General features: G+C 38.1%; 2 protein-coding genes across 3 annotated transcripts in view; one reads left to right on the forward strand and one right to left on the reverse strand.

Moving 5' to 3' along the window:
* The window catches only part of LOC147230656 (xylosyltransferase 1-like), a 49,822-nt gene extending 35,592 nt beyond the window's left edge, over positions 1-14,230 (forward strand). Inside the window, exons 8-11 of the mRNA XM_086154104.1 lie at positions 2,797-3,065; positions 8,918-9,113; positions 10,121-10,457; positions 13,677-14,230. Coding sequence (XP_086010230.1) covers positions 2,797-3,065; positions 8,918-9,113; positions 10,121-10,457; positions 13,677-13,999 — 1,125 coding nt within the window. The 3' untranslated portion in view covers positions 14,000-14,230. The remainder of the gene's footprint in view (positions 1-2,796; positions 3,066-8,917; positions 9,114-10,120; positions 10,458-13,676) is intronic.
* Positions 10,893-26,865, reverse strand: kat8 (K(lysine) acetyltransferase 8). 2 transcript variants are annotated; one of them, XM_086154106.1, is made up of 11 exons: positions 26,412-26,859; positions 22,916-22,990; positions 22,580-22,758; positions 22,430-22,483; positions 22,103-22,267; positions 21,298-21,387; positions 21,074-21,214; positions 20,824-20,917; positions 20,588-20,738; positions 19,614-19,768; positions 10,893-12,207 (listed from the first exon to the last, which is right to left on the reverse strand). In XM_086154106.1, the coding sequence occupies exons 1-11, from the start codon at positions 26,845-26,847 to the stop codon at positions 12,173-12,175; spliced, it is 1,575 nt and encodes a 524-aa protein (XP_086010232.1). In that variant the 5' UTR covers positions 26,848-26,859; the 3' UTR covers positions 10,893-12,172. The 2 variants fall into 2 exon arrangements, with proteins under 2 accessions (XP_086010232.1, XP_086010231.1); XM_086154105.1 differs by lacking the exon at positions 10,893-12,207 and adding an exon at positions 18,503-18,691 and having other exon boundaries at positions 26,412-26,865.
* Between the last annotated feature and the right edge of the window lie 770 nt (positions 26,866-27,635).

Consider the following 27,635-nt stretch of genomic DNA (forward strand, 5'->3'; position numbering starts at 1 on the left):
ATTAGGATGAGCTAAAAACAAAGAAAAACTGTATTTAAATTAATCTAAAAATTAATTTTTATATATATATATACATGTATATATATATATAGACACACACATATATATGTATATATATATATAAATTGATTTATATATATGTATACATATGTATACATATATATATATTTGATATAATAATCTAAAATTATTATATTTGAAGTCTGTAATGCAATTAGGTTAAAAGCCTCAGAGAAGTGTCTATTGCTTGCACTTGTAATTCATCTGTACTGTGTGTGTGTGTGTGTGTGTGTGTGTGAGTGTATACACATCTATAAAGCTATACTGTTACTTTTAGATCAACTACTGCATTTACCTTGAAAACAAATTGATAAGCCTAACTGACGGTAGATAAAATTACAAATTAAGAGAGTCAGCAAAGTGGTAAAGTGGTTGCCTCTCCTTGCAAGATGCATCTGACACGATTTTTCCATAGTTGTGGATGATCATTTACCTGATCATTTCATAAAAAGGGTTTGGGGCAAACATCCTTGAAGGCAAGGCAGGGTAACATACTAGATAAAAAAAGCTATTTTTATTGAATTTCTCCGTTTTTCTCACAGCGATGGAAGCAGAGACGCAGCCGTAGCCTGTAACTAGTGGTTTCAGTGTTGTCTGGAGGTGTGTAGGAACGCAAACCCAGAATATCCTCAAACATCAAACCGTCCCGCTGGCTCTTATTATGTTGAGGTTTCCTGGCACGCCGCCGCTCCCGTACGCCGGCGAGGTCATACCCTCCTCGTGACGTCATCGAGCAGGCGGGGAACCGGCGTGTCCCGGTCACTGATAAGAAGATTTCCTGAAAGCATCAAGGCCCTTCAAACACATTTCTCTTAAAATTGGAAAAAAAAAAAAAACACTCGTCTTCAAATCTTGTAAAAACAAGGAAGACAAATGTTAATTTTAATACCTTGACGTCACACACTTTCCTGAAGACATCATATATGTCTGGAAATATTTTGGTATCGTAATGTTCCATGCGATATTGTCAGCAAAATAAATGAAGATGTAAGGAAAAAATGAGCCAACTTGTGCTTTGCAGGTGCTCCGCCATGGTTTCACCGAGCTCTGCGGCAGTAGCTGGAAAATAAATGGTGGTATTTGTGTATTTAGTGAATTTTTATACTGACGCAGAACAAATAATTGCCTTGCAACACATTCCTGCATCTGCAATTAACGGGAGGAAATACCATATTTACCGCCTTTGAGCTTCCCAGGTTGTCTTGTTTTTCTTTTGGTACTTAGTGCTGGTACAGGGTTAATCTCCAAGGATTTTAATCCCCTTAGAGTCATTAAAGTAATAGGGATGGTATTGTGTGCGTCTGTGTGTGTCTTTAACATCTGTTTAAACCTGAACATAAAGTTTTTTATGGAAAAAGCCCAAACTTTTCAGGCTCCTACTGTTACACGTTTCTTCTCTTACACTGTAGGAAAGAGAATATTTAGGGTCTAATTGTAAGTATTAATGCTTTGGACTCTCGTAAGCAGTTGTGAAAGAGTTTCTTGGGCTTTCAAGAAAACAAATAAACAAAACAAATTGATATTCTATGGAACACATCCCTTTTTCTCCTTGTAATCATCACAACTGACCAATCAGCTTGCTAGGAACATACAATTGCTCTTTTTTGCTGAGATTTGGGAATTTTTTCTGATTGCCGAAGAAAATTAGAAAAAATTATTTATCTGGAAATAACTGGAAAATAAAACTGAAAAAAGACTAGAATTTAGAACAGGGGTGGGCAATTATTTTGCCTGGTGGGCCACAATTTTTATTCAATTTTTATGCACGGGCTAGCAAGGTATCAAGAAAATTGAACAAAATGAAAATTGCAATTTAAATGTTTTGGCATTTTATTTCAACTTTAAAATCATTCATGATCATATAAATGTGCCGAATATTTTGTACGTAATCCATACAAAATTAAACCAAGGGACAAAAATAAGGAGTTTCTAAATTCAATATTGATTGTAAATACATGTTAAAATATTTAAAGAAAATAGTTTGGTGGGCCGAATGTGGCCTGTGGGCCGCACAATGCCCAGATCTGATTTAGAATATAGTTCACAATTCTTCACAAGCCTTTTTATTCTTCATCTATCTATAATTTTATTAAAATACAGCTGTAGATGTTTTCCGAATCTTTAGAATAAATCCACTCACTGACATTTTTTTGCTGTGTATTTGCAGAGAATAATGATCAGTTTTATAATAATAATAATCATTATTATTATTATTGTTGTAATTATTATACAATATATTATTATTACTATATATATATAGTTATATATATATAATATATATAACTATATTATAATTATATTAATAATAATAATAATGTAATTATTATTAGTATTATTAATATTGTTATTTATATCATTTATGTTATATTGTTATATTATATTTAATTATCATTTGTGTTCTGTGGGAATTCTACTTCTCTATGAAATGTTTTTTGTTTGTTGCAATTCAATACTCCTCTTACTTCATGTATTTTTGATGAGAAGTAATACTGTGCATTGAATGTGTTTTATAACTAAAGTATCTCCAGATGTAGGTTCCCCAAATCCAAACCAACTCCTTTGGTGGCCTGCAGCTCACCAAACATTTCGGGGTCCAGAATGTGAAGAAGCTTGATAACCTCTGAAAACATGTGGAAACGTGCCACAGTTAGCTAGTAGTAATTAGGCGTGAGGTTCTCATTTGTATTCCCATCTTTGTAAAACCAATGACCACAATCTTCCTCCTCCCACACACAGCAAGCCTCCAGACCCACTTTCTTTGCCAGGAAGTTTGAGGCAAGCGTCAGCCAGGAGATCATCAGCCAGCTGGACTCCTACCTGTTCGGGCCTCTGGCCTCAGGCACGCCAGGCCTGCAGGCCTACTGGGAAAATACTTACGAACAGGAAACGGATGGCGTCACCAGTCTGTCCAACACCGCCCTCAGTCACTACCATAGCTTTGCCAGGATGGGCCTGAGCCGCGCGGCGAGCTCGCTGCAGGGGAACCCGGACGACAGCAGCTGCAGGTAGAGACCCGAACGCGGTGCGATGCCGCTAAATGTCCTCGCAGGAATATCAAGTCGTGTCAGTGCGGTTTTCTAAAAACATATCTCATTTATTTATCAGCTACCTCAGATCTAAAATGCATTCACAGAATCATTTCAGCTTTTTGTAAAAAAAAAAAATCTTCGGGTTTTGTCCCCTTCATCTGTGCGTTCTTTAGTTTTTCCGATTATTTGAAAAGGTTTTTTCAAATTTTTACAAAGTGAAATTACAAACAGCAACTTCTTCACTCACAACATCCCCATGAAAAGTTTCTGTTTTTGGAATGCAATGCAATTTTTGTGATTTTGCCACGGTTTATCACAACCGTGGGTGTAAAATGGAGACTTGCTCTTAACTTCAGTGGGAAAAAAAATTCCACTAAGTGTTGAGAAGTTGATTATTTTCATAAAATACATATGGAACAGTACAAGACAAGCAGGATAAATGTAAGAATCATGAGAAGAATTGTGCTGCTATTCATCTGCACTGTTCTGACATCTACATCTCAGTGGAAGAAAAACAGCATCCTCATGAATAAACACCACACTTACCACTTGGTAAAGCTACTTTTACCAGATGGTTTTTGTGTATCAGATTGGGCAAACTACGGCCCGCGGGCCACATCCGGCCCGTTGGGCTTTTTAATCCGGCCCGCCAAAGATTGCTACAGAATTCATACTCGATGTGAATGATCGGATCAATGAATTTGGAAGTTCAAACAAGGAGATGATTTCATTTTTGGAGCTAATTGAGAATTTTCCTGTGATTTAGCCTTTACTATGGACATACTGATACACATGAATGAGCTGGATTTGAAGCTACAAGGGAAAAAACTGCGCATGAAATGCAAGCAAACGTCAGAGCCTTCAAAACCAAGCTGGTTTTATTTTCAAAGCAAATGTCAGGCGTGTCTGATATGTACCGCTAACATTTTTTTAAGTCTATCATATTTGTCATATTTTAAAAGTCAATGTTTGCCCACCCTTGATGTGTGCTAATACGATTTATATGGTTTTGATCCTGATGGCTTGGTTAGCGCCTTGAACGGCAGCTCCGGCACCATTGGCATGTGACCGTGCATGTGTTTAGCGCTTTGAAAACGCTCGATAAGTTGATACCATTTATCATTTAAAAAAAGTAGCTAGGCGGGATAATTGTGCCGCGGTTCACGTTTCAGCCTCAACGCAAGAAAGAGGTTAGATTCCAACATGGGACCTCTCTTTGCAGAGTTTTCATTTTCTTCCCTTTCCTCCGAGTTCCCTGTTTTCCTCCGAAATCATACAGCAGATTAATTGTAAAACCATAGTGAATGGTTGTCTGTTTCTACATGACGTATAAATGAACGGTTGTTTGTCTCAGTGTGTCTATCTGTTCATTAACTAATTCATGTAACTAATTCTGGTAAACTATTATTGACTGAGAAAACAGCAATGGCGGTAAAAATAAAACCTGCAGGGTTCATCGCATGAATTAATTGTCATCAACTGATGACTTTAACTTTGGTCAATAATCTGTCATTCTGAAGGCTAATAACACAACGCCAGGTTAGTCAACAACCACAAATAATCAACCCATTCAAAACGATGGACTGTCTCAGAAAATTAGAATATTGTGATAAAGTTCTTTATCTTCTGTAATGCAATTAAAAAAAAATTTACTTTTCATGATATTCTAGTATTTTGAGATAGGATTTATGAGTTTTCATAAGATGTAAGCCATAATCAGCAATATTGAAATAATAAAAGGCTTGCAATATTTCAGTTTAATTGTAATGAATCCAGAATGTATGATATTTTTGTTTTTGTAATTGCATTACAGAAGATAAAGAACTTTATCACAATATTCTAATTTTCTGAGACAGTCCCGTAAACACATTCACTCTAAAATTCATAGCAGTTTCAAAGCTCTCAGTCTATCAACTATCAGGTAAAGCTCTTTGAATACAGGCATGTTTAATAGCAAGACCCATAACAAGGTCCCCACATACTGTTTTACGGCCTCCTCAACTCCTTGTTGCGCTTGGTAAAGTATGCGTAAAACGTCAGGTCAGCATCCCACAATGTAAACAAAGTCAAGAATTTTCATATGTGCTGCCGTACCCCTGTTACTCTGCAAGAAACTGAACAATTTTGGGGGGTGTATAGTTGTATATTGGATCGTAGAATTGGTTGGATTGAGTCGAAGACATGTTGCTCATCACAACACAGATGCTCTCTTCAAAACATTACCTTAATCCAGGGGTGTCAAACTCATTTTCACTGAAGGGCCACGTCAGCATCATGGTTGCCCTCAAAGGGCCACATGTAACAGTAGAACGCCAACTAAATGTAATGTCAAATAGATGTAACTACTCCTTAATGTTAAATAACTGAATTTATTACTCAAATCCAAAATGTTACATATGCATTTGCATAGATGTAAAAAAAATGATGTTTACTAGTTGCTCTACTCCAAAGCTAGCTTTCACTGCTGCACTGTTTTTGGTGAACATATTCTGCTGCCATCTTGGTTTATTTTTTCATTCTTGGACACAATTTGTTGTTTTTCTGTCATAATTTTGGCATACTTAGCTACTTTCAAAATGCCAACGTAGATTTTACTCTTTGTCAACCGACACTGCCTCATAGCGCAAAAGACGTACCACTTTTTCTCCCTGAAGCACAAACATGTATTCCTATCGTTCTTGAAGTAGCCTTCCATCTTTATTTGTCTTCCTGCACATTTAGGTATTTCTCAATTCCATTTGTTGAAAACAGTATTGATGTGGATACACTGCGATCTAATGGCAGGATGCCGTCACGTCTTGGGTAACGTGATGGTCGTGAATGGTGGGAAATGTAGTTTATGGTCAATGCACACGTTTGACTGATTTATTCTAAGACAATCAGACCTTTTAAGGCAGGGGTGTCAAACTCATTTTGGTCCGGGGGCCACATACAAACTTATTTGATGTCAAGGGGGCCAAACCAGTAAAATCATTACCTAGAAATAACACCAAGTTCAATTTTTTCCTTTGTTTTAGTGTAAAGGAGGTAAACAGGTAAATTATAAAAATCTTTATATGTCATGAACTGTTCCTCTAAAAAATTCATGGCGAATTCATATCAAAAATGAATATTAAAAAAGAATATTAAAAAAGAATGGATGAAATTACACCCTAAAAATATTGTTGAGTAAAAAGAGAAAATCTTGTCACCGTGGGCAAATTAGCTACTGGAATTTATTAGAAAATTGATTGTTAGCATGTATAAGAGGAGGTGTAATGTTTAAAAGGCTAATGGTGGCTATTCTGGTTATTAAATCAATCTTTTTTATTTAGGCTGTTTTTTTTTTTTTGTTGTTTTTTTTGCTATAGTTTTGTGGTTTTTATAGCAATTAAAAAAGAAAATATCATTTTAACAATGTCACTAGATGTTTTTTCATCAAAAAATACATTTGTTTTCAAATTTTGAAGCAAAAAATAATATAAACACTGTATAAAAACCCCAGATGCATGTGTGAAGAAACACAAAGATTTGATTTCAGGCAGGGGGCCACAAAATATTGTCCTGAGGGCCGCGAGTCTGGAACCCCTGCTTTAAGACATTCTTGCGGGCCATATAAAATGATGTGGCGGGCCACTATTGGCCCGCGGGCCGTGAGTTTGACACCTGTCCCTTAAACAGTTTTACCCCTAAACCATCAGCGTACCCAACTTTTCATGCACACTTCCTTTGCCATGTGTGATAAACCGTTATTTCACTGATAGCTTTATGTTGTTTTGCTTCAGGTGAACACACAGGTCATCATTAAACGGTTACAATTTCACATTGAACCATTTGAATGAACGTGATAACCACTGTCTGCCTACCCAGCAAGGAAAAACATGAAATAAAAATTGTGAAACTGCTCGTACATTAAATGTCTGAGGAGTCTGATAATCAGCATCTATGTATATACATTTATCCTCTGAATGGGGAAAGTATAAAAAAATACGGCACTTGACACAGCCAAAATTACAAAATTTGTGTCCAAATTCCTGGACCCGGCCATATGTCGGTTTTCTTGTCCTCATCTGTGTGAGTTTATTGCGACATTTTCTCAAAGTGATTTGGTTGTTAAGAACAGGCCTTTCAGCTGAGAGAAGCCTCTCAGTCCACAGACTGGCAGCTGGAACTTCTTTCCACTTGAGCAGTGTGTTTGCACACCAAATTAAATATGAAGATAACGTTGGCTTGTACTGACACACAATCGGGCTTTCAGTCTCGGTAGCCACAAGATTTTTTCCAGCTTTTGGGTGTGTGTGAGTGTGTGTGTGTGTGTTTTGAGGGGTGGATACCCTCCGTAGGTACAAGGAGGTGCTTGTTTGAGTAGGGGTGGGGATAACTGGCTGGACGGCTGGGGGGAAATAAGTGCAAGTGTGTGAATGTGTGTAGTTAAAATTATAAAAACAGAAGCAGTCTGTGTCCTCCGACCTGTTGATTTCACTCAAACCTTGACTCAAAAAAAAAAAAAACATGTTTTCCTCCTTTAATTTTAATCACAGTATGGTAACGTTTTTCCACATATGTATTGAAAGCAATTGAAGGCTTGTAAGAGAATTAACAGCACAGAATCATCAAAGATAACTTTGTGAGAAATATCAAGACTAAATGTATATTAAAGGCATTTTAACAGCGGCTAAAAATGATTGTATTAAGTTATCGTAATGCGCCTTACGATTTTCCAGCCCAGACTTAGAACTGGAAGTCCGAAGGAAATCTTAAGAGTCATAGTGGAGTCTTACTGGAGGCCGTTAAATGTAAGCTGGTAGTTTTACAGTCTTAGCGCAGTCGTAGCTCAGTCTCTGCCTAGTCTTGGGCCTTGTGACAATATCAAATGTTTTTATCATTTATACTTTCCTATTTTGCTTGCATCATATCAAATGTGTTCGATATCATTGCGTGTCTTTGTGTTAAGTCAATGTAAAGACTGAATCACCAAACAGAAGCGGAATCAGGAAACACGGCACCAGCATGATGGGAAAGATTGCAAGATGGGGGGAAAAAAAGTAGTCGTTTTCCACAAGTCTTTACAAAATCTTTGCAAAGTCTTTAGATGAAAGATGCACAGTCTATGGTCTCAGACTGCAGTGAAACTAGGCAGAGACTTAAAACTGCAATTCAAAAACAAGATCATTAGATCTGTGGAATGTGTGTCGTCACTTTATTTGACTGACTGTCATTAAGTATAATGTTTAGCAGTCTGAATTAAAAAATTACTGATAGACTTCTTCAATTATACATAGAAATAGTGACTCATTTTGTTAGAAATCATCAGCATTTGGAATTTGCTAACATAAGCCAAACAACAATGTATAAAAAACAAAAAAATCATAATTTTTTAAACACAGAGGCTGAGAAAATCCATTACATACAGGACTGTCTTAGAAAATTATCCTCTGTAATGCAGTTAAAAAAACAAAAATTAGTTTTTCATGATATTCTAATATTTTGAGACAGGATTTTTGATTTTTCTTAAGATGTAAGCTATAATCAGCAATATTGAAATAAAAAAAGGCTTGCAATATTTCAATTGATTTGTAATGAATCCAGAATGTATGACATTTTTGTTTTTGTAATTGCAATATAGAAGATAAAGAACTTTATCACAATATTCTAATTTTCTGAGACAGTCCTGTATAAATTGACCTTAAAATCAGAAGAAAGCGACAAGAAATTCACAAGGAACTCAGTTGAAGAACAACAGTTAATCTCAAATTGAGTTCTAATTGCTGATGGCAAAATTATACTTGAGTTGTTTTCTCTTAAGAGTGACTTTCATCGATACGCAATGCGTTTGTGTGCCGTCCCAGGTACGAGGCCTCGGAGCATCCGATTTCCGTGCACGTCTACTTCCTATCCGACCAGTTTCAGGGCTACCTGGTGCGACACAAGGCCATCAACCAGGCCTCCGGCCAGGAGGAGACCCTCGAGACCTGGGTGACTCCCAGGGACGACTTCACCCCGGCCAGCCCCGCGCAGCCCTCGAACCGGCTGCAGCATGCACAGGTCACGCAGACACATGCACGCACTTTTTCTAACAATCAACTATGGTCTTCCGTACTAATAGGGAATTTTTACCTTTTTTTTTTTTTTTTAATGGCGCTAACCTGAACTGAAAACAATGTAAGTGACTGAAACTGATATGAGAAAAAAAAATGTAATAAATGACATTCACTTATGACATTCATTTTTATAAAAGAGGCAAAGAGAGAGAAACAACCCGAGAAAGAAAGCAAGCAAGCAGTGTTATACGGGTCTTGCGTGAAGATACAAAAATGATAATAAAGGTGATGATAATAATGTTACCTAATCCTACCTGAGGCTATCAGGCTTTTTAATTCCTATTTTTATTCAAATCTTTGTACTTTTTAAGACCTTAAAACACTTTATAGCCTTGACTTTGACACTTTAAAGTTTTATTTGTATTTCTTATTCTCCCTCCTTCCTACTATTATTTATTATTGTTTTACTTATTCAAGTTTTTGAATAATTCAAATTTATGTTTTACTTGAAATTCTGGCACAACAATTTCCTTCGGGATAAATGAAGTTGTTCTTATTCTTATTCTTGTTCTTATTACCAGTAATGGGTAATTATTAATAATGATGGTAATGGGGCTAATGAGAAAACTAATATTTAGAGCTAATAACAGGACTAACATCTTAGTGTAACTTATGTTGACATTTAAATATGAGGAATATTAGACAAGCAAAAAAGAAATTAAATGAATAATGTGAAAGTGTTGGTAACATTTTTCACATTGTTAAAATCACTGCCATTGCTACTGCTACATGCTACTGATGGCAAAATTGTGTGAGTGCTGTGTTGTGATGACGAAATGAGGAGCTGTTGCTTCATATTTTTTTTTTTTTTTTACAAAACAAAATGAAGAGGTAAAAAATTAAAAGAAATAATCTTTTTTTTTTTTTTTTTTTTTTTTTAGCACTTTTGTTATTTGACTTGCAAAGTGAATTAGAAGGTGGTAAATAAAGTTAAACGTCCTCTGTTCTTAGGTGGGAACGGACTGGGACCCCAAAGAGCGTCTCTTTAGAAACTGGGGGTGTCTGCTCGGGCCCGAGGACGAGCCGGTGGCCGTGCAGCGCTGGAGCCGAGGCCAGAGCAACCTGACCGCCACCGTGGTCTGGATTGACCCGACCAACGTCATCGCCGCCACGTACGATATCCTCGTCGACGCCGCCGCCGAGGTCACCCACTACCGGCCCCCACTGACGCCGCCTCTGCGACCCGGCGTTTGGACGCTGAGGGTGTTGCACCACTGGAACCTGCTCGGACAAACCCGCTTCATCGTGGCGCCGCTGGAGTTCCACCGCCAGCGACCCATCCAGCACGGTGAGCCATTTAAACACTTGCAACCGTGCCGTTAGCGTTGACAGATATTTTGTAATCAATTAAGTGTGCTGCCTTCATGGGTCTTGTTGTTTTCAAATCGATTTTAAAGCGTTTAATTTTTTTGTGAAAATTGCAGCGGAAGAGTGCCGGATGACTAAAAATTACTTGAAGTGTTAGAATTAAAATAATATAGATGTTAAGTTCAGATAAGTAGCATTGCGTCAGATTTCTTGCAAGTTTTTCACAAGGTTTAAGAAATAAGTTAATATACCGGAGTGGGTATATTTGGAAGAAATGTATGAAAAATAATGTAAAGAAAAAAATATCCATTAAGAATTTTTTTGACAATTTTTAATGATTTTTGTGATTGTTATGATTGCGATTATGAATATGATTATTATGATTATGATTGTGATTATTATGATTATTGTGGTTATTGATTATGATTATTACTATGATTATTACGATTATTATTATCACTTTCTCTAAAACCCTCTCACACTTAAATCAATGTCATTCCACTTCTTGAAGCAGAAAGTCATCATGTCTTTTTATTTGTTAAATGAAATTATAACTATTTGGGCAAAAGTGGGAATTAAATATAAGAATATTCAACATAACAGTTGACCGAAATGAAACGAAAATTTTTAGGGGACAAGTTAATGTTAAGGTGTTCATAGTGATGAGAGGACACTTTGCATCTTTCTTGCAAGGCTTTATGAGAAGGTATGGATACAAGAGTAGATATTAAAATAGATGCTGTTCATTTCTTAGCCTTAGATGTTAACACCCGTTAGAACGACAGTGACGACAGTTTGTGTCATAAACAGATCTGATCCTCTGGTTACATGGACGCCAAATGAGTCCCGGCTGTCCAATAGAAACAGCTATTTGGACCGTTAGCGTCCGGTCGCTCGCAGGCTTCGCTTCGTCTCGATGTATTTGTTTAAATAGTTCAACCTCGATAGACCTCAGAGATTGAGCGTGCAGCCAAAGTTGGTCAAGGTTTTTAGGTTCTCTTCCTGCATTTTCCTGACTCACATGCAGGAACGTCCATATTTTTGATTTTTACTCTTCCCGTCCACAACATTCTGAGATTTGGTGACCTCTTTGTAGCCAGACAAGAAAATATCACATACATCATTTCACTACCAGAACTCTTGATGCCAGATTGTGACTCGACGGAAGAGTCATCGGACCAGACGGGGTTTCCTCTTCTCCGATCTTTCGGTTCCGTTGGAGCCGTAGCCTGGGTTTCCTTTTTCTCCGCTGGCAGCGGCGTTGCTCTGGGTGGTCTCCTGCTGCTGCAGACCATCTGCTTCATGGTTGGTCGATCACGTGTTTGGAGATTCCTTTCTGCACACCTTGGTAGTAGTGAGTTTTCATTTTGAGATACAGTCCTTGTCAAATCCTTCTTCTCGTTACAACCGGGCTCGATTTGAGTCTTCATTCTTTGAGATACTTTGAGGAGTCTTTCCATCATCTCGAGTTCGGTCGTCCAGCAAGACATTTTCCCCGTTCCCAAATGCTGCTCGCTGGATGCTTTTTCTTCCCGGTCCGTCAGCGACAGAACAAACTCATTCGAAGACTTTTTCCGTAATTCCACTGCTTGGTTCGACCTTCAGTAGTTTATGTTTACATCGACTGCAGGCCTAAAGGATCTGAGTTTCTGTCACATGATCAGCTGATTAGATATTTCTACGAGGACCAGTCGTCTAGCCGGGAGACAAAAATGACTTCATGAAGTTCCCTGTGCATAATTCAAAACAAAAATGGTTCAACCAGTTTTGATCCACCAGCTTTTAAGTTTGTAATGAGCCTGCTCATGTGTTAAACTGCAGCCTTTCTCATTTATGAACGAGATTCGCATTCAATAATGCTTCGATTATCCCCAAACTTTTTCCCGCGAGGGACAAATAGTGCGACGATCGCAGAGGTGTCTAAACGTAAACATACGTAAAAATTATCAAAAAATTACCAAAATAAATTTGTTAACCAAAAATGAACCCTTTCTGAGATCTTGACAGGAAAAAAAAAAACAGAAAATAAATAATAACATTATTAATGAAATAAATAACACTATTTAACGGCGCCAAAAATATTCTCCCCCGTCGGCTCCTCGCACATTTCAAAGTTTGCGCTAACTCCACCGATAAAAATTAGCTGCTGCGCTACGTCCTGCACAGCCATGCTCTCATGTAAAAAAGTCAATATTCTTTCGTCTTCTGCTGCAGGTGGGCATGTACAGGTACATTACCCCCGATTTCGTCAATGCGTCTTGTGATTATAGTCGCCGACAGACTCACATTTAAGAGACATCTTTCTTGACAAATTCTCCATCAGTGAAAGATTTACCGCTGCTCGCTATCAGTTGAGCAACCCGAAAGCTCGCTCGTTCAGCTGAGCTCGGCGTACAAATGTACGCTGCTGAGCTGACGGTCCCCTTTTTAGCTTTGAGAGTTTGTCTAATCGCATTTGGCCTCGCAAGCTATCATATTCATAGCGTCGGCGCAGATTGTATTCTTTGAATACAGAAACCGTCTCCTGACAGATGAGACAAACAGCCTTTTCTTTGAATTGAACAAAAAAAAATATCTTTCGTCCACTGCTGGTTAAGTACCCTGCATTCTGAATTTATTTTTCTCTAACTTATCTTTTCGCCGTTATTCCGTGTTATTTGACAGGGGTGTGTCCAGGATTTTTTTTTTTTTTTTTTTTTGAGGGAGGGGTTTCAGATAAGGCACAGGCTGCAGAAGAGTGGAATAGGATGTTACGTTCTATGACTGTACAAGTCACGATGACGTGGCCAGAATGAAAGAAAAAAAAATCGTAATGCTTCTCTGGTATTGTTCAGGGACCGGGCAAAATGTGGAGGCGGGCCGTATCCGGCCCCCGGGCCGTAGTTTGGGGACTACTACTCTTGAAACTTTTGTTTGTCTAATCCAATAGAGATCCAACAGCCGTTTCTGTCTTTATGTGACTTTTCATGACTCACAGGTGTTTAGGAGTGTGTTAGCCTTCGGTCTCATGGGAACGCTGAACGTCCTGAAGGTCATGACAGTTTGGTGTTAAACCTAATGACTTCTTGAAGTGGAACAAAACCATCAACCTCACCGGCATGAAGTTTTATCGTGGCTTCAGTGATAGCGATTGTGGTTTTTTCATGTGTCTAAGTCGCGCTGTAAAATAACTCTGTTCTCCTCCTCGTCACGGGTCCAGAAGAGGCTCTGCGGCTTCACGCCGGCCCGGCACGGAACTCCTACATGGAACAGAGCTTCCACGGTCTCAACCCGGTGCTCCGGCTCCCGGTCAGCCTGGGTGCTGTGGAGGAGGCCGAGTCCAACGCCGGACTGACGGGGTCTCCCCTGCGCCGCTGGCTGGACCGACTCCTGGAAGGCCGCTGGTCCGCCGCCGACGTTTGCGCGGCGGGGCCGAGCACCTGCCCCGTTATGCAGAGCTGCCGCCTCACGGCTTGGAGCTCAGTAAGCCCGGACCCGAAGTCTGCGCTGACTCCGGCAAAGCAGGACGGACGCATTAGGTAGCAGAAGGACGGATGGAGGAAGGCGTGAAGGGAGGTCCTGATTATAATTTATTTATTTAATCTTTATGAATGATGATGAGGCAAGAGGGACTCTGGAGCCAACAACTACAAGATCCTGCTTCGTTAAGTTGGCTAATCGTGTGTGTGTGTGTGTGTGTGTGTGTGTTTGCAAGGGAACTCTGACCCTTGCTTTGTATGAGCTGGATGTGTCTCAGTATGTGGATGCTAAAAGTAACACACCCCTTTTTTATGCTTCTTCAAATTGTTTATAATCAAAGCCTAGCTGGATGATGTAAATTATTTTCTATCACGTTGGAGTCTATTTCTTTCAGTAAAAGTGTCCATCTGCTGCCATGTAGGAACTGTTAAAATGTTATGCCAAAGCACAAATATTGTAAAAATGATTGCATTTTTAGGGGAAAATAAACTTAAAGAAACAGAATGTTGAATACAGTTTTAAAAAAAAAAATTTAAAAAAAAAAATTGTATTTCTGAACCTTGGAAAGAGGTGATCCTTTGGCGTCACTCAAATAAAATAAATGGTTATATGAAATAATTTTTTTTCACAGTGCCTGATATCACGGGCCACCAAATCATCTCTGCCTTACAGGACATTTGATCTTATTGGTTGCAAAATTTGCATAAAATATGTGAATATTGTGAATCTGATTAAGCTGCTCACATCTTGTCTCTATGAAATGATGTGACTTTTTTATTTTTTTGTTGTAAAGCAAACAGCTGCTGCCACTTATTTATTTAGAGGTTTATAGAAAAGACGATGCAGTTGTTTTGGTCTGCGTCTACTACTTGACGATATTTGCTGCCATTAGTGAGATTTATTTTTGGGAACAAAAGAATTTTCATCTTCAAACCTAAAAGGCCTTTAAGCGTTCCAGTGTCGGATTAAAGTTAAACGGCCTCCTCATTCTCGCTGCCGTGTCATTTTGTGTCAGCCGCCCACTGATATATGTGCAACATTATGTTCTTTTTGTTTATTTTATTTTTTTTATCATTATCATGTTTTTAAGGTGGTGTTTTAAAACCTAAATTATCTTTTTTTTTGAGATGGAAGACAAAGTTAAAAAATGACAACGCTGTTAAAGTTGATACAACAAAATTTGAATTTTAAACCTAGATCCCTTTTTAAATTAACCTAACTTTAAAGTTGAAATGGTTTCTTTGCCATGTAATTATTACTTCTAAAGATATTCTTTCCCCGCTTAAAAATTTCAGATTTCACAATATTCAAGACAGAGGAAAATGAATTTATAACACAGAATCATGGATGGTATAGGGAAATTATTGGACTACTATTTGGTAAATTAATGGTAAAATTAAAATGCTTTATCAAACTTTCCCCACCTGTTACAAGATTTACATGAAGTCAAATAACTGAAAACAAGATAAGTGTAAAATAGTTGTGACAATATAAAAATATACAAAATCATGTCTGATCACAAATTGCAAATTATTACTTAATATTTATTTATAAAATCACTGTCTCGGTTCAGCAGGGGAATCAGCTTGCTGATTATCGCCGCCGATCTTGGAAATGTGCTAATAAAAAAGAAAATATTACTGTGAATATTACTATTCTTTTTGTTTTTTATAGGAAAGGGACAAATGTTGAAATGGTACTTAAAGCATGAACCGATGAAGCAAGAATGAAGTATGGTTGACAAAAGTTTCAGCCTGCATTTTTGGACAAAGAAAAGATATATTTAGATAACAGAGATCTAATATTGAAAATTTTAATTAACAAAGTGATCTGGAGTGATCTGGATCAGATCTTTCATTTTGTATCTTCTTGGATTCGGTAACCAGACAGAAGGGGAGATGGTCGCCATGACGATAAGATGCCCCTCAGATCTTTATGAAGCTCAACAACACCAACTAAGTCACGACGACATCTGCAACATCCCTATGATGTGATGCATATTTGCAAAAATTGCACATCTACAAAATACATGTTTTAAGTCACGATTTTTCGATTAAACTCAGCCAATATGACGGTTTCATTGATGTGGGTCGCATCACATTTAGACTGCTGTTCTGATTTATGCTGAGCCATGTCACTTGGAATAGATTTGGTTGTGAATTTTGAGTAAAAATGTTATTTAACCCCCTAGTATAACAGTAATTATCCAAACTGATAAGTATTACGATTAGAAGGCCAACTAAATAGGTTAATATATTAATTATTTGACAAATTTAATTAGTGATAGCTATCTAAGCTTGTGAATACATGTAATATTATCCTTATTTAATAGGTTCATATATTTATTTTGTGGTGTAAATAAACAGGATCATGTTGTCAAGTCATATCTGTACATTGACTCATTAATTGCATTTTAAATAAAAAAAATTAGAATTCCAATTCTGTATTAATTGGAAGAAAAGGGTTTATTGTCTTGCAGTGAAATTTGCGTTATTATCTTGATGACATTACTAACAATATCAGTGGCACCAAAACTGGAAGTTTAGTCAACACTAGATGGGATAACATCAGTATTTGTCATTTTTGAATGCGTATTTATTATTTGATGGATGCAGGAACACATAGATGTTTGAGTCGGCTGCTTCAGAACTCTTTGTTGTCAATGTTGTAACAACTACAGCAATGTACATTTGTACTTAAAATCAACGTTAAAAAAAGAAGTTGAGTTGAATTGTTTTACATTGTCAAAAAATTTGAAGATTTAAAAGACTAAGTACAGTTTCATTTCATGGCTATAAATCCTTGCTGGGGAGACAAACTGAAGTTGATGATTATGGTGTATTGCTGTACAGAAAGTTAGCACTTTTGTAATGTAACCTTCATTCTAAAATCCCCCCCCCCCAAATAACTTTTAAATTTTGCAGTTGCAAACTGCACACAACTTGGCTGAGTGAATTCTGAAATGTAGATAATTTTCTTATGAACGTAAAACAATAACACATCACTGTGCAAAACATTGTTCAAAAAAAACAATTTCAATTTATTGTTCTGCTGAATATTCCGGTACATTGTTATAAGTATGAAAGTCCGAGCTATTATATATAAGATGTGCATTCGTTGGCCAACCATCAGTATTTTATGATTTATGTATTGCTAATTGCTGGTAGACCTTGTCTCTGCTGCATTGGTGCCAAGAAATCAAAATTTGAAGATAATATCTGAAAAGATTTTACAGGTTTAAAATAGTGATGAAATGTCTGGACAATAATTGTAAATTTTGTTTTTTTTTCTGCCCTTTACCTGCTTATTTTTCTCTGTTTTTGTTTGGTCATTTTTGTTTGTTTGTTTGTTTTTTTTGGCCATGTCTTTGTTTGGATGCCCAACCATTTTATTGTCTTCTGTCTTGGGTTATTTGCTGTGCCTTAGTTGTACCCCAAAAACTATAAAAAAATAAAATAAAAATAAAAAAATAATAAAAATAAGATAAAATAATAAGAACTCTCAAATGTCCAAAAAGAATAACGAGAAAGAAATGTAAATGACCTTACTGGTTTTGAAGTACATTTTTGAAATAAAACAAAATTTTATTGCATGTTTACTGTCCCTTTATTCCCCGTATTATTTACTATGTATTTTTTTATCGACTGGACTATTTTTTTTTATTTCTGCACCTGCAATGTGTAACTACTCAGTTGACAGCTTTAGAAATCCTTTCAGAAACATTAAATCATCTAACTTTCAACAAAAAAAAGGAAATTTTTCGATAGCTTTGAGCGTCGATACACCACTGCCCCCATGCGGCCACCTTTATACTTACAACATGATGTGGCTGCATTTTGTATATCTAGCTACCTACTCATTAGTGCAATGGAAATTATGAATTCACATAAAATTAACTAAATAATTATATCCTTTTCTTGAGTATTTTAGGGATGTTCAGGGATGAAACTGCTTCCCATGACTGTTTCCTTGATCTATAAAATTCAATTTAGGTTTAACTGACCAAACATTACATTCAAAAATGGAAATAAAATATTACCTTCCTTTTGAATTTATTGTTTGGTGACCTAGAGCTTGTCATTCAAGATAAATCTTTCCTCTTGTGCTTGTCTATTTTCATTCTAAATACTTTAATATGCAAGTTTATTTCAAATTACATTTTTATTTCAGTCGCTGTTTTTTGTCAGCTGGCCTAATCTACAATGGTCGTGTATGTTTTGTTTTAATTAGGTATACTGTATTTAATGGCGACCATCAAAACTGAGAAAAATATAATAAAAAAAAAAAATTGACATGTACAAGCATGTAAAAATAATTTAAAAATCAATAACATGGTAAGCAGTACAGCTGCAATCAACTGCAAGTGCCTCTTCCTCCATCCCACAAAACTCCAGGTTGACAGGTTGTGTTGTTGTTTATATTTGTACTATAATGATTAACTGTTTGGATAAATGACAACCACAAAACATTAAAATCATAAACATATTGGAATCTCGTGTTTAAAATCAGGAGCCGACAAAAAAAAGGAAACGTTTTCCTTGAGGGGAAAAAAAAGCACTCGGGAGATAAATCTTTTGTTTTTTAATATACATTTTAAGAAAATACCAACGGATGCTACAGATATCTATATACAGTAATATAACAGCAGGAGAACAGTGATGTGCATGGTAGGGTATCTTCAGATTCCCCTTTATTTCTTGGACAACTTGACTTGTTTGTTTTTGGGTGGCGCCCACTTCAAACACATTGTGTCCACTGAAAGACCAGAAAGGAAAGACTTTACTTTAACATTTCTATGCTGCCTAAAACCTGAAGAAAAAAAGTGCTTGGCCGTGTATCACCAAGTGATGAGATCCTCTTATTAGACAAGTAGCATTTATAAGGTAAATATGGAGCAGTCAGGCCTCATGACTGTCATGAATATGAAGAGGCCAGTTGAGACACTAAATAGTCAAACAAATACTCCTTCACGAAATACGGACTATAAATCCATGCTGAACACTGACAGACACAGAAACTGGAAAGGGTCGAACAGTTGAAAGGACAAGTCAAAAAAAAAAAATTCAGACAGTGTTAACCTGGATACTCATAATTATCACGGAGTAATTTTCAATGACACTGCCATTCAGTTTTTTATATGTTTTTTTTTTGGCACTAGTCAGTATAATTGCCATTTTTCTCCCACAAAAACAAATCCAAAATCATCATAGGAATCCTCTCAAAGTTGTGGGTTGACTAGACCCTATGAGTAACTGTAAGATCTAATAAACACAAAATTACAGCTGATTTTTTGGGGATCCTGGCTGCAGGATACGTGTGAAAGATAATGAATTCATGAATAAATAAAGACCAAATTTAAGTATAATAGAGGTCCTTTGAAAATATAACTGGACTATATGAGATCAAGAGAATTTTTTTTTGTGAAATAGAATAGAATAGCTAAACGAAGAGTCTCAGTAAAGGCTGATATGTAAATATAACCTGATAATTGGACAAAATTCAGTTCATGCTCTTTCTCCAATTCACCTGTAACATTAATGACAAATCAATGAGTGAGGCGGTTCTCCGACTGCAATCTTATTTGTTTGGTGGACAGAAATCCTCCTGGACGTCACACCTGTGCTGAGTGTTGGCGGGAACTGATGTAATTGACAGTATGTGTGTGTGTGAGACTCACCGGTGATGGGGGGTTTCTTGTACTGGGCGCTCTTCAGATGTTCCTCCACCAGTTTGGGCGTCACGCAGATCACGTGCTGCCCCTTCCAGTACTTCACCATGTTGAGCGACTGTAGCGTGCTGATGATGTCACTCTGCGTGATGCTGGTCATCTGACTGGAGATTTTTTTTTTGAAACACAAGTTTATGAATGTTGACATGAGAAAAAAAAAAAAAAACAACAAAAAAAAAAACCAGGAATGCTTTATTTTTTAAGATGTTAAATGAAAAAATACTTTTAATTAATTTTAAGCAAGCCAGAGTAATTTATCCTGTCTTTTAAATTCATTTTAAACAAATGCATAGCAGAAAACTATGCAAACTTCAGATTAAAATACAATATTTAAGTTCAGTAAATACATACTTGATATGTTATCATCCAATGTTGTATTTATATGAGGATATTAGCAAAAAAAATAATATATGATTCAGAACTGAAGCTGCCACTTCTGCTAGAATTGAGTAAATTAAGTTTTTTCTTTGCTTTGGAAAAACCTACAGTGGTCTCAAGGAAAATAATACACAGACAAATGATCCTTCAAGAATAACATTGTGATTTTTCAATTGCATTCTTATGGTGGCAAATTCACCGGTATAATTTATTAACCGTGATGGTTATCCTGTACCTTCAAAATGACATGCAGTTGTGACATGTGCAGAGCTTGGTTATGGCACCATCTATTATTCTAAATGGCAACCATTCTCCACACATATAATTCTTTCACATACGGCACTTGTCATTTCAAAGCGCGTTAAATTGGATTTCATTCACAACGGCAGCAAACAGGCTTTAGCGTGCACATAGAAAAACCAGCTATCGAACCGCCAACCCTCCGATTAGAGTGCAAAAAAACATTGCAAAAAAAAAAAAAAACACACAAAAAAAATCAAAAACAATCTGTGTGTGTGTGTGTGTGTATTTGCATGGGTGGGTACCTTAGATCTTTAATGGACAGCGTCCCTCTGAAGTCCCTCAGTATCTCTAGAAGAACCCAGGACCAGTAGCTTCTGTAGCTAAGCTTCCCCAAATCAGACAGAGGCTTCTCTGGAGAGCCAACTGCACTCTCTAGCTTTGACAGTTCGTAACCTGCAAGAACACACACGGAGACACACGCGCTCCTTAACTGCCAGAGTTTGATAAACTGATCCACTTCATGATCTCTGTCACATACTGAACGCGATGAGGAACTTTCCGTATCCTCTCCGCTGGTACGGCGGAAGCGTGAGAATACAAGCCACATTGTTCCCATCTGGAGACTCTTTCTCCTGCAAACAAAGCAACAGTTGAGGAAAATATGATCCATTAAATATCGCAACTTTGAAATATTCAACACAGATTAGCTTTGTGAGACAGGAAATAACACGTTAGCCAAAAAAAAAAAAAAAAAAAAACAATGCGACTCTCCTGGATAGCAGACTCACTTTGGAGAAGTAGCCAACGATGTGTGCCCCCTGCTTGTTGACTTCGGTCAGGATGTAGAAGATAAATGGCTCCACGTCAAAGTACAGAGTCTTGTGGTCGAGGAAAAGTTTGGCGAGCAAACAGAGATTTTGACAGTAGATCTGTTGTCGAGAGAACCGTCAGATGTTCAAATCGCTCCACTCGATCGGGGGTCAGACAGTTCACGGCCTCAGGATCGTCTTACCTTGTGGTCTCGCCCATCCACTTCATACACTGAGATGTTACTCCTTCGGTAGATTTCTTTGCCCGGAGGCTGCTTCCACTGACAGTGTGACTAGGGAGACAAAGGTCAAGAGGTCAATGACTCCTAACACATGGAGTCAAACGTTTCATGGCGGGTCTTTCAAGGAGCTTCTAATAAAAAATTAAAAAAACGGTTGAAAAAGACATGCCGATGACTGAACGAAAACGGGATAGATTTGGAACACGATCATGTAGGAGCGCCCCATCCATGCCTGAGCTTTAAAAGGAAAGAGGAAATGCTCGGTAAATGGGAGACTCGACACAAAATTGGCAGTAAACACCCTCTGCTTGAACCTCTGGACAGGACAACACCCACAACTTACCGATCAATCTCAAATCTGTCAGACATTCTGAACAAGGCGGTATTCAAAAGGTGTGTATGTGACTTTTAAGACAATTATGGCTGGTATTCTGTTTTATCACTTTTTCTGAGGTAAAAATGTGATTTACATTGTTGCATGACTGTGTATTGAAGGTAAAGTATTTATCCATGCACATAAACTTCTTTTTCATATTCTTTTACTTTCCTGTGAGTAGTCACGGTGTCAAAATTCTGATTACAAGCTAAATAAGGAATGTAAAACTTAGCAAAAGCACTGGTTTCTTTGCGCTGATGTTGACAAATTGTCTGGAAATTTGCTTTTATATTTATCGTCACATGCCGAGTGCAAAAGCTCGATGGGGAAAAAAAGGGTGAAACGGCGACAATGTCCAGAAGAAACAAACTAATATACGGTTGGACTAACCAGGTGATGTCTGAAGGTCTTTTCATACTTCATGTATTTGAGGCAGTACTCGCAGATCCACAACTTGGGCTGTTTGCCATAGTCCTCAGGAAATGGGGAAAAGTACCAAGCGTCGATCTCAAAGTTTCCAATCTGGATCTTGTCCACGTATTTAACTTTGGTGATCTGTGACAGATGGGGCGGAAAATCGACTGATCACAAACAGTTGACTGAGGATAAACTGGAAACGCGTGCAGATTTAACAAGCTTATTTTTCAAGTCGGTGTATTTTAATGTCTTTTTTTTGTCATTGGCAATCTTTCCTTTGTGCCATCTTTAAACACTCACCGCCTCATGCTCTTTTTCCAGGGCTGCGGTGGTTGGATCCATCTCTGCGTATGTCTGCAAAAAAAAAAAAAAAAAAAAAATGACAACAAGTCAAAGAACAATAGTAATAAAGAAACACACCAAAGGTCGAACAAAATAGCTGTGTGATACCTTCTGCACATGGTTGATCTCGTCGTGTTTCCGCTTTTGGTTGCGGGTGATCTTCCTCTCGGGCTGTTCGCCCAGGTCACCGACTCCCCCGATCTCTGTGCTCTTTCTCACGGCATCCTTCACAGTCTTGGTGAGCGCTAGGCGGGCCTTACCCACCCACTCATCTAGGCGCCTGTTGACTGAAGATAATTGTAGGAGAGCAGGTAAGGGAAGAAGAGAGAGTACAAGGACAGGATAGAAGGAGCTCAACAATGGTGGAGCTATGATGACAGGTGTATACACACAACAAAACTGATGATGGACTTAGTACATTCAAAATAGGAGTAATGTACTTACATCCTACATAATGAACGTAAAATTCCTCTCTGCCCTCCTGCTCATTCAGTCGAGACTGAATAACCTCTGCTGCGTCTGAAAAGAGAAACAATGAACATATGAAAGATACGCCCGACAAAATCATTTATTCATGTTGGGAATAATTGCAGATCACGTCTGAAAAACAATCTGCTGAAACCAGTCGGTTAGTGCAGTGTTTCCCAACCACTGTGCCGCGGCACATTAGTGTGCCGTGAGAGATCATCGGGTGTGCCGTGGAAAAATGCCCACTTTCACCTAATTGGTCCGAAAATAATTTAATTCAACGCAAATAATGTGTCTTCCTATATCTATGTGGGCAGCGTGCCCATTCGATGGCAACGGGTAGTGAATTAACCTGTGCATCTGTGTGTCAGAGTGATTAGTGATGCTTTGCGTGATACATTTTTAAAATAAAAAGTACTTGTATCTGCGTAAACAAACAGGCAGCATTGTTGAAAACTACCAAGACGAGTGAGAAAGCAGCGAAAGCTGTTATAAAGTTGCTGAGCTCATCTCTAAATCCAAACAGCCACACACCGTAGCAAAACATTAATACTACCTGCCGGCAAAATCATTGTAGAAGAAATGCTCGGCTCTGGCGTTGTAAAGAAATAGCCAGAGTTCTCTCAAATAATACCACTTTCAGACATATTGATGACATTTCTCCAGACATTGAAAAAAGTGTTCTGGAAAAGCTGCACATCAGTGGGATATTTGCATTGCAACATGACGAATCTACAGGTATTAGATATATTAGATTTCACACTAAGTAAATTGAGACTACGGTTTCATTCTAATTCTTTCAAAAATGTTTTTGACATATTTATTTGGTGGTGGGCCGTGTGATTTTTCTAATGTAAAATATGTGCCGTGGCTCCAAAAAGGTTGGGAAACAAGGAGTTAGTGTATACTCCAAGTCTTTTTAAAACTGGTAACAACTGTGAGAGTGGTGTGACGTGTCCCAAGCTTAAGTGATTGGTTTCAGCAGATTTTCTTATGACAAAGGAAAGACTGGGGATCGCACATTTCAGCTGCATCATCACCGATGAGGGGTCAGACTATATGATTTGTCAAACCAGCTCAAGTCAAATGAATGCAATGAACTCCTGAGAGCAACCGTGACTCCAAAAGCGAGATTATAGGGTAAACAGACACGGAGAGCAGGAAGCTCCCTGTTGCTGTTGTTTTCACAGCTGTCTGCAGTTTCTTCTTAATGTAGTCCAGTTGCACATCACTGCCCCCTCCCTTCTTTGCAATTCACCATTATTGTGTTGATATTTCCACTTACTCCTCTCATCCTCACCTTCTGAAACTGAGTAGGTAATCGGCACACTCCAGAGTGAGCTCAAAATTTCAAATATGTCTGATTGACTTCAACTGAGGTCAGATCAGGTCTGTTTCCCTTTACTGTCCCATTCAGTTATACAAACAGCATAACCAATTAAATTGGTCCACTGCATTTAACCCATCATGGATGAATCATGCACAGAAGGCAGTTAATGAGCGGCGCCAGGGGTGCAGTTGGGAGTTCGGTGTCTTGTTCAACAACACTTCAACAGGGGCGCGAGAATTGAATCAGAAATATTTGGTTCCAAGGACGGTCGCTCTAACCCACTGAACCACACCGCCCCGGCGTGCACCCATCCCAGCAATAATATCAATACAATGTAACAACAATAAAGATTACTGCAAAAATTTCCCTCTGCTGTAGCTCCCTGTGGTTTTGGAAAATTAATGAGTATTTAATTTGAATTTTATTTTATCCATTCATCCATTATCCCGTGCTACCATCCTAGTCAGGGTCACAGGGGAGGCTGGAACCGATACATGCATCGCATCGAGTCGCGGGGTACGAGGTGCAGACGCTGTGCGCAGAGGTTCAGGAGCAAAATAGTCACATTAACCAGGTTGAATGAATATTTTAATTGCCTATTTAATTTGCAAATATGTATTTTTAGCAGCGATCAGTGAAATAGTCTTTTTTGTATTTGCGATGACAGCTTACTGCATGTGCCAATACACGAGATAAAACAATTATAGCACACAGACCGTATTTTTGTTTAGTTATCAGGGGATAATTTAAGTTTAGCCTTTTATTTCATAATACAACCAAGACTTTATTTGAACTCACATCCAACCCTGTCTTTTTGGAGTTCAAAAGGTTTATACTGGGTGCAAAAATAGAATTTCATTTTCTCTGCAGCAGTTCATCGATTTCATAACTGCAACCCACTACTTTTTTTATACATAGCATGAAGGGAGAAAAAAGTTCAGTGCTTTCTTCATTTAAGATGTTAAAGCAGTATTGCTTAGTTCCTGGTGTTTTCTGTGGGATAATTGTGGGATAATTGGTCCAAATGGCTCTTGAAGGGTCGACGGTTGCCTTCCCCTGGTATAACTATGTTTACTGACAGCAGGTTTTCCAAGCTGCGGTGATATTCTTTATTGTCGCTCTTAATGTGGCACACTTGAGGGTTCATGGGTAAAGACACTCAATGTTGCTTTTCATCCTTGGCCCTTACACAGATACACCGATCCAGATATTTTGATTAATGTATGAACTAATGTAATGTATCAACTAATTAATGTATCAATAATTTCCATCGGGATAAATAAAGTTGTTCTTATTCTTAACTGCAGTTTGGTGAAATCTTAACTCCACACAGCTGCATTTACAGTTAACAGTTAAGACAATTTATATTTCATTGTATTTCTTATTCTTCCTCCTTCCTACTATTATCTATTACTGTTATGTTTTTACTTGAAACTCTGGCACAACAATTTCCTTCAGGATAAATAAAGTTGTTCTCATCTCATCTCATCTACATATCAGTTTTTTTGATGAGCAGTTGTTGTTCTTTACCAGTTGAAACAATCCACTTGACCAGGTATAAACTATCAATGATATAGTCTTTTAACAGCTTTTTAACCAAATGTCCAAAAGGTTTTTTATTTTTATTTTAACTGATATTTCAAGGTTTTAGTGGCTGCATTGTATGTGTCTTATCAAGATAAGTCAAATCTCAAACAGCACCAATTCACATCAGAGCTGTCTCAAAACCCTTTGCATATAAATTAGGTCTATTTCCCCTCTTTGAAATGTTTTGGCAACAGGAGAAAGGAAAAATAACCTTTAACAGCACAAAAACATGCATCATTCGTTTAATCAAAAACTGATCAAATATATTTGAGCTGTCGATTCCTTCTACTGAAGGAAACTTTAGGGTTAGTTTTTATTTACTGCCACAAGATTGCAGTGCTGCGTAAACATCACCTCATATTAGCTTTATGGAGAATTTCCAAAAAGAGTCCCAGCGGTGCCTTAGTAAATATTTCCCATGAGCGACAATGCGCAGTATTATGCTACTGTAGTTAAAGCCAAGAGTAATAAAACCAATGCACCACAAAGTAACGGTAACTTGCCGGTTTTAACCGATGCTTATCCAAAACCAACAATAAAAAAAGCTTCACTCACGCCATGTCTTATCGGCTCGCTGACATAGATACGTTTCTCCAATTTCGACGGACACTTCTTGCTCCCTGCCGATGCCCCCTCCGCGTTCCGGGGTGTGCTGACTACTCGAACCCCCGGCTTCTCTGACTCGGCCAACGGCCTCCGCCTCGTCTTCCTCCCCGCCACTACCGTTGGAAGAACACGCTGCCTGGATACTCGTATCCAGGTCTCCCCGTTCGCTGTCCAGGTGACTAGAATCCATATCCACGTCCATTCCTGACTCGGAGTCTTTACTGTTATTGTAACGTTTGTGGAAGTCGGTCCCGCCAGTCATAATCCCTCCTGCGTTGGAAAATACAACAAGCTTCAACGACGCCGCGCCTGTAGTGGCGATGGGCTGGTCCGACAACAACAAACGGCCAAGATGGCGTAGATGTGACGTCAGAAGTAACGTCATATCCGCCGTCACAACCAGAGACTCCGCCCCCAACTGTTGTTGACGCCGACAGTGACTTTGCGACACTACTGACTGTGTCATGGTTTGCGCTGCGAAACCCTTCAACAATTTTCGTCTTGTTCTTTGGTTGACCTATAAGTCTGGTTAATGACAAACGAATTAAAAAAAAGTCGCCGATTTACTAAACTGGGCTTTACAAGTCATCCCTTGGGAACAATATAACATTAGAACTTTTGAAAATATGATATTTTGATGTTCATTTTGGTCTTGGTAATGTGCAAGTTAGTTTTAATAGTTAAAATAATTTCAATATAAATACATTAAATAATGATCTTCTTCTTCTCCTTTCGGCTTTTCCCTTCAGGGATCGCCACAGCGAATCAACCTCCTCCATCTAACACAATTCTCTATCATCCTCTCACCACATCCATAAATCTTCTCTTTGGTCTTCCTCGAGACCTCCTTCCTGGCAGCTCCAATTCCAGCATCCATCTACCAATATATTCTCTATCCCTCCTCTGTGCATGAGCCAACCATCTCAGTCTGGCTTCTCTGACTTTCTCTCCAAAACATCTAACATGTGCTGCTCCTCTGATACTCATTCCTGATCCCATCCATCCTGTTCACTCCCAAAGGGAACCTTAGCATTTTCATCTCTGCAACCTCCAGCTCTGCCTCCTGTCTTTTCGTCATCGTAACAGTTTCTAGTCCATACAGCATCGATGGTCTCACCAGCTGTAGACTGTTGACTCCAAGTACCTGAAATCCTCCAACTTCTTGATCTCCAC

The sequence above is a fragment of the Fistularia commersonii genome, chromosome 10 (assembly GCF_037954325.1).
Source record: "Fistularia commersonii isolate RoL2024-O1a breed Wild chromosome 10, RoL_Fcom_v1.0, whole genome shotgun sequence".
In the NCBI taxonomy this organism is placed as follows: domain Eukaryota; kingdom Metazoa; phylum Chordata; class Actinopteri; order Syngnathiformes; family Fistulariidae; genus Fistularia; species Fistularia commersonii.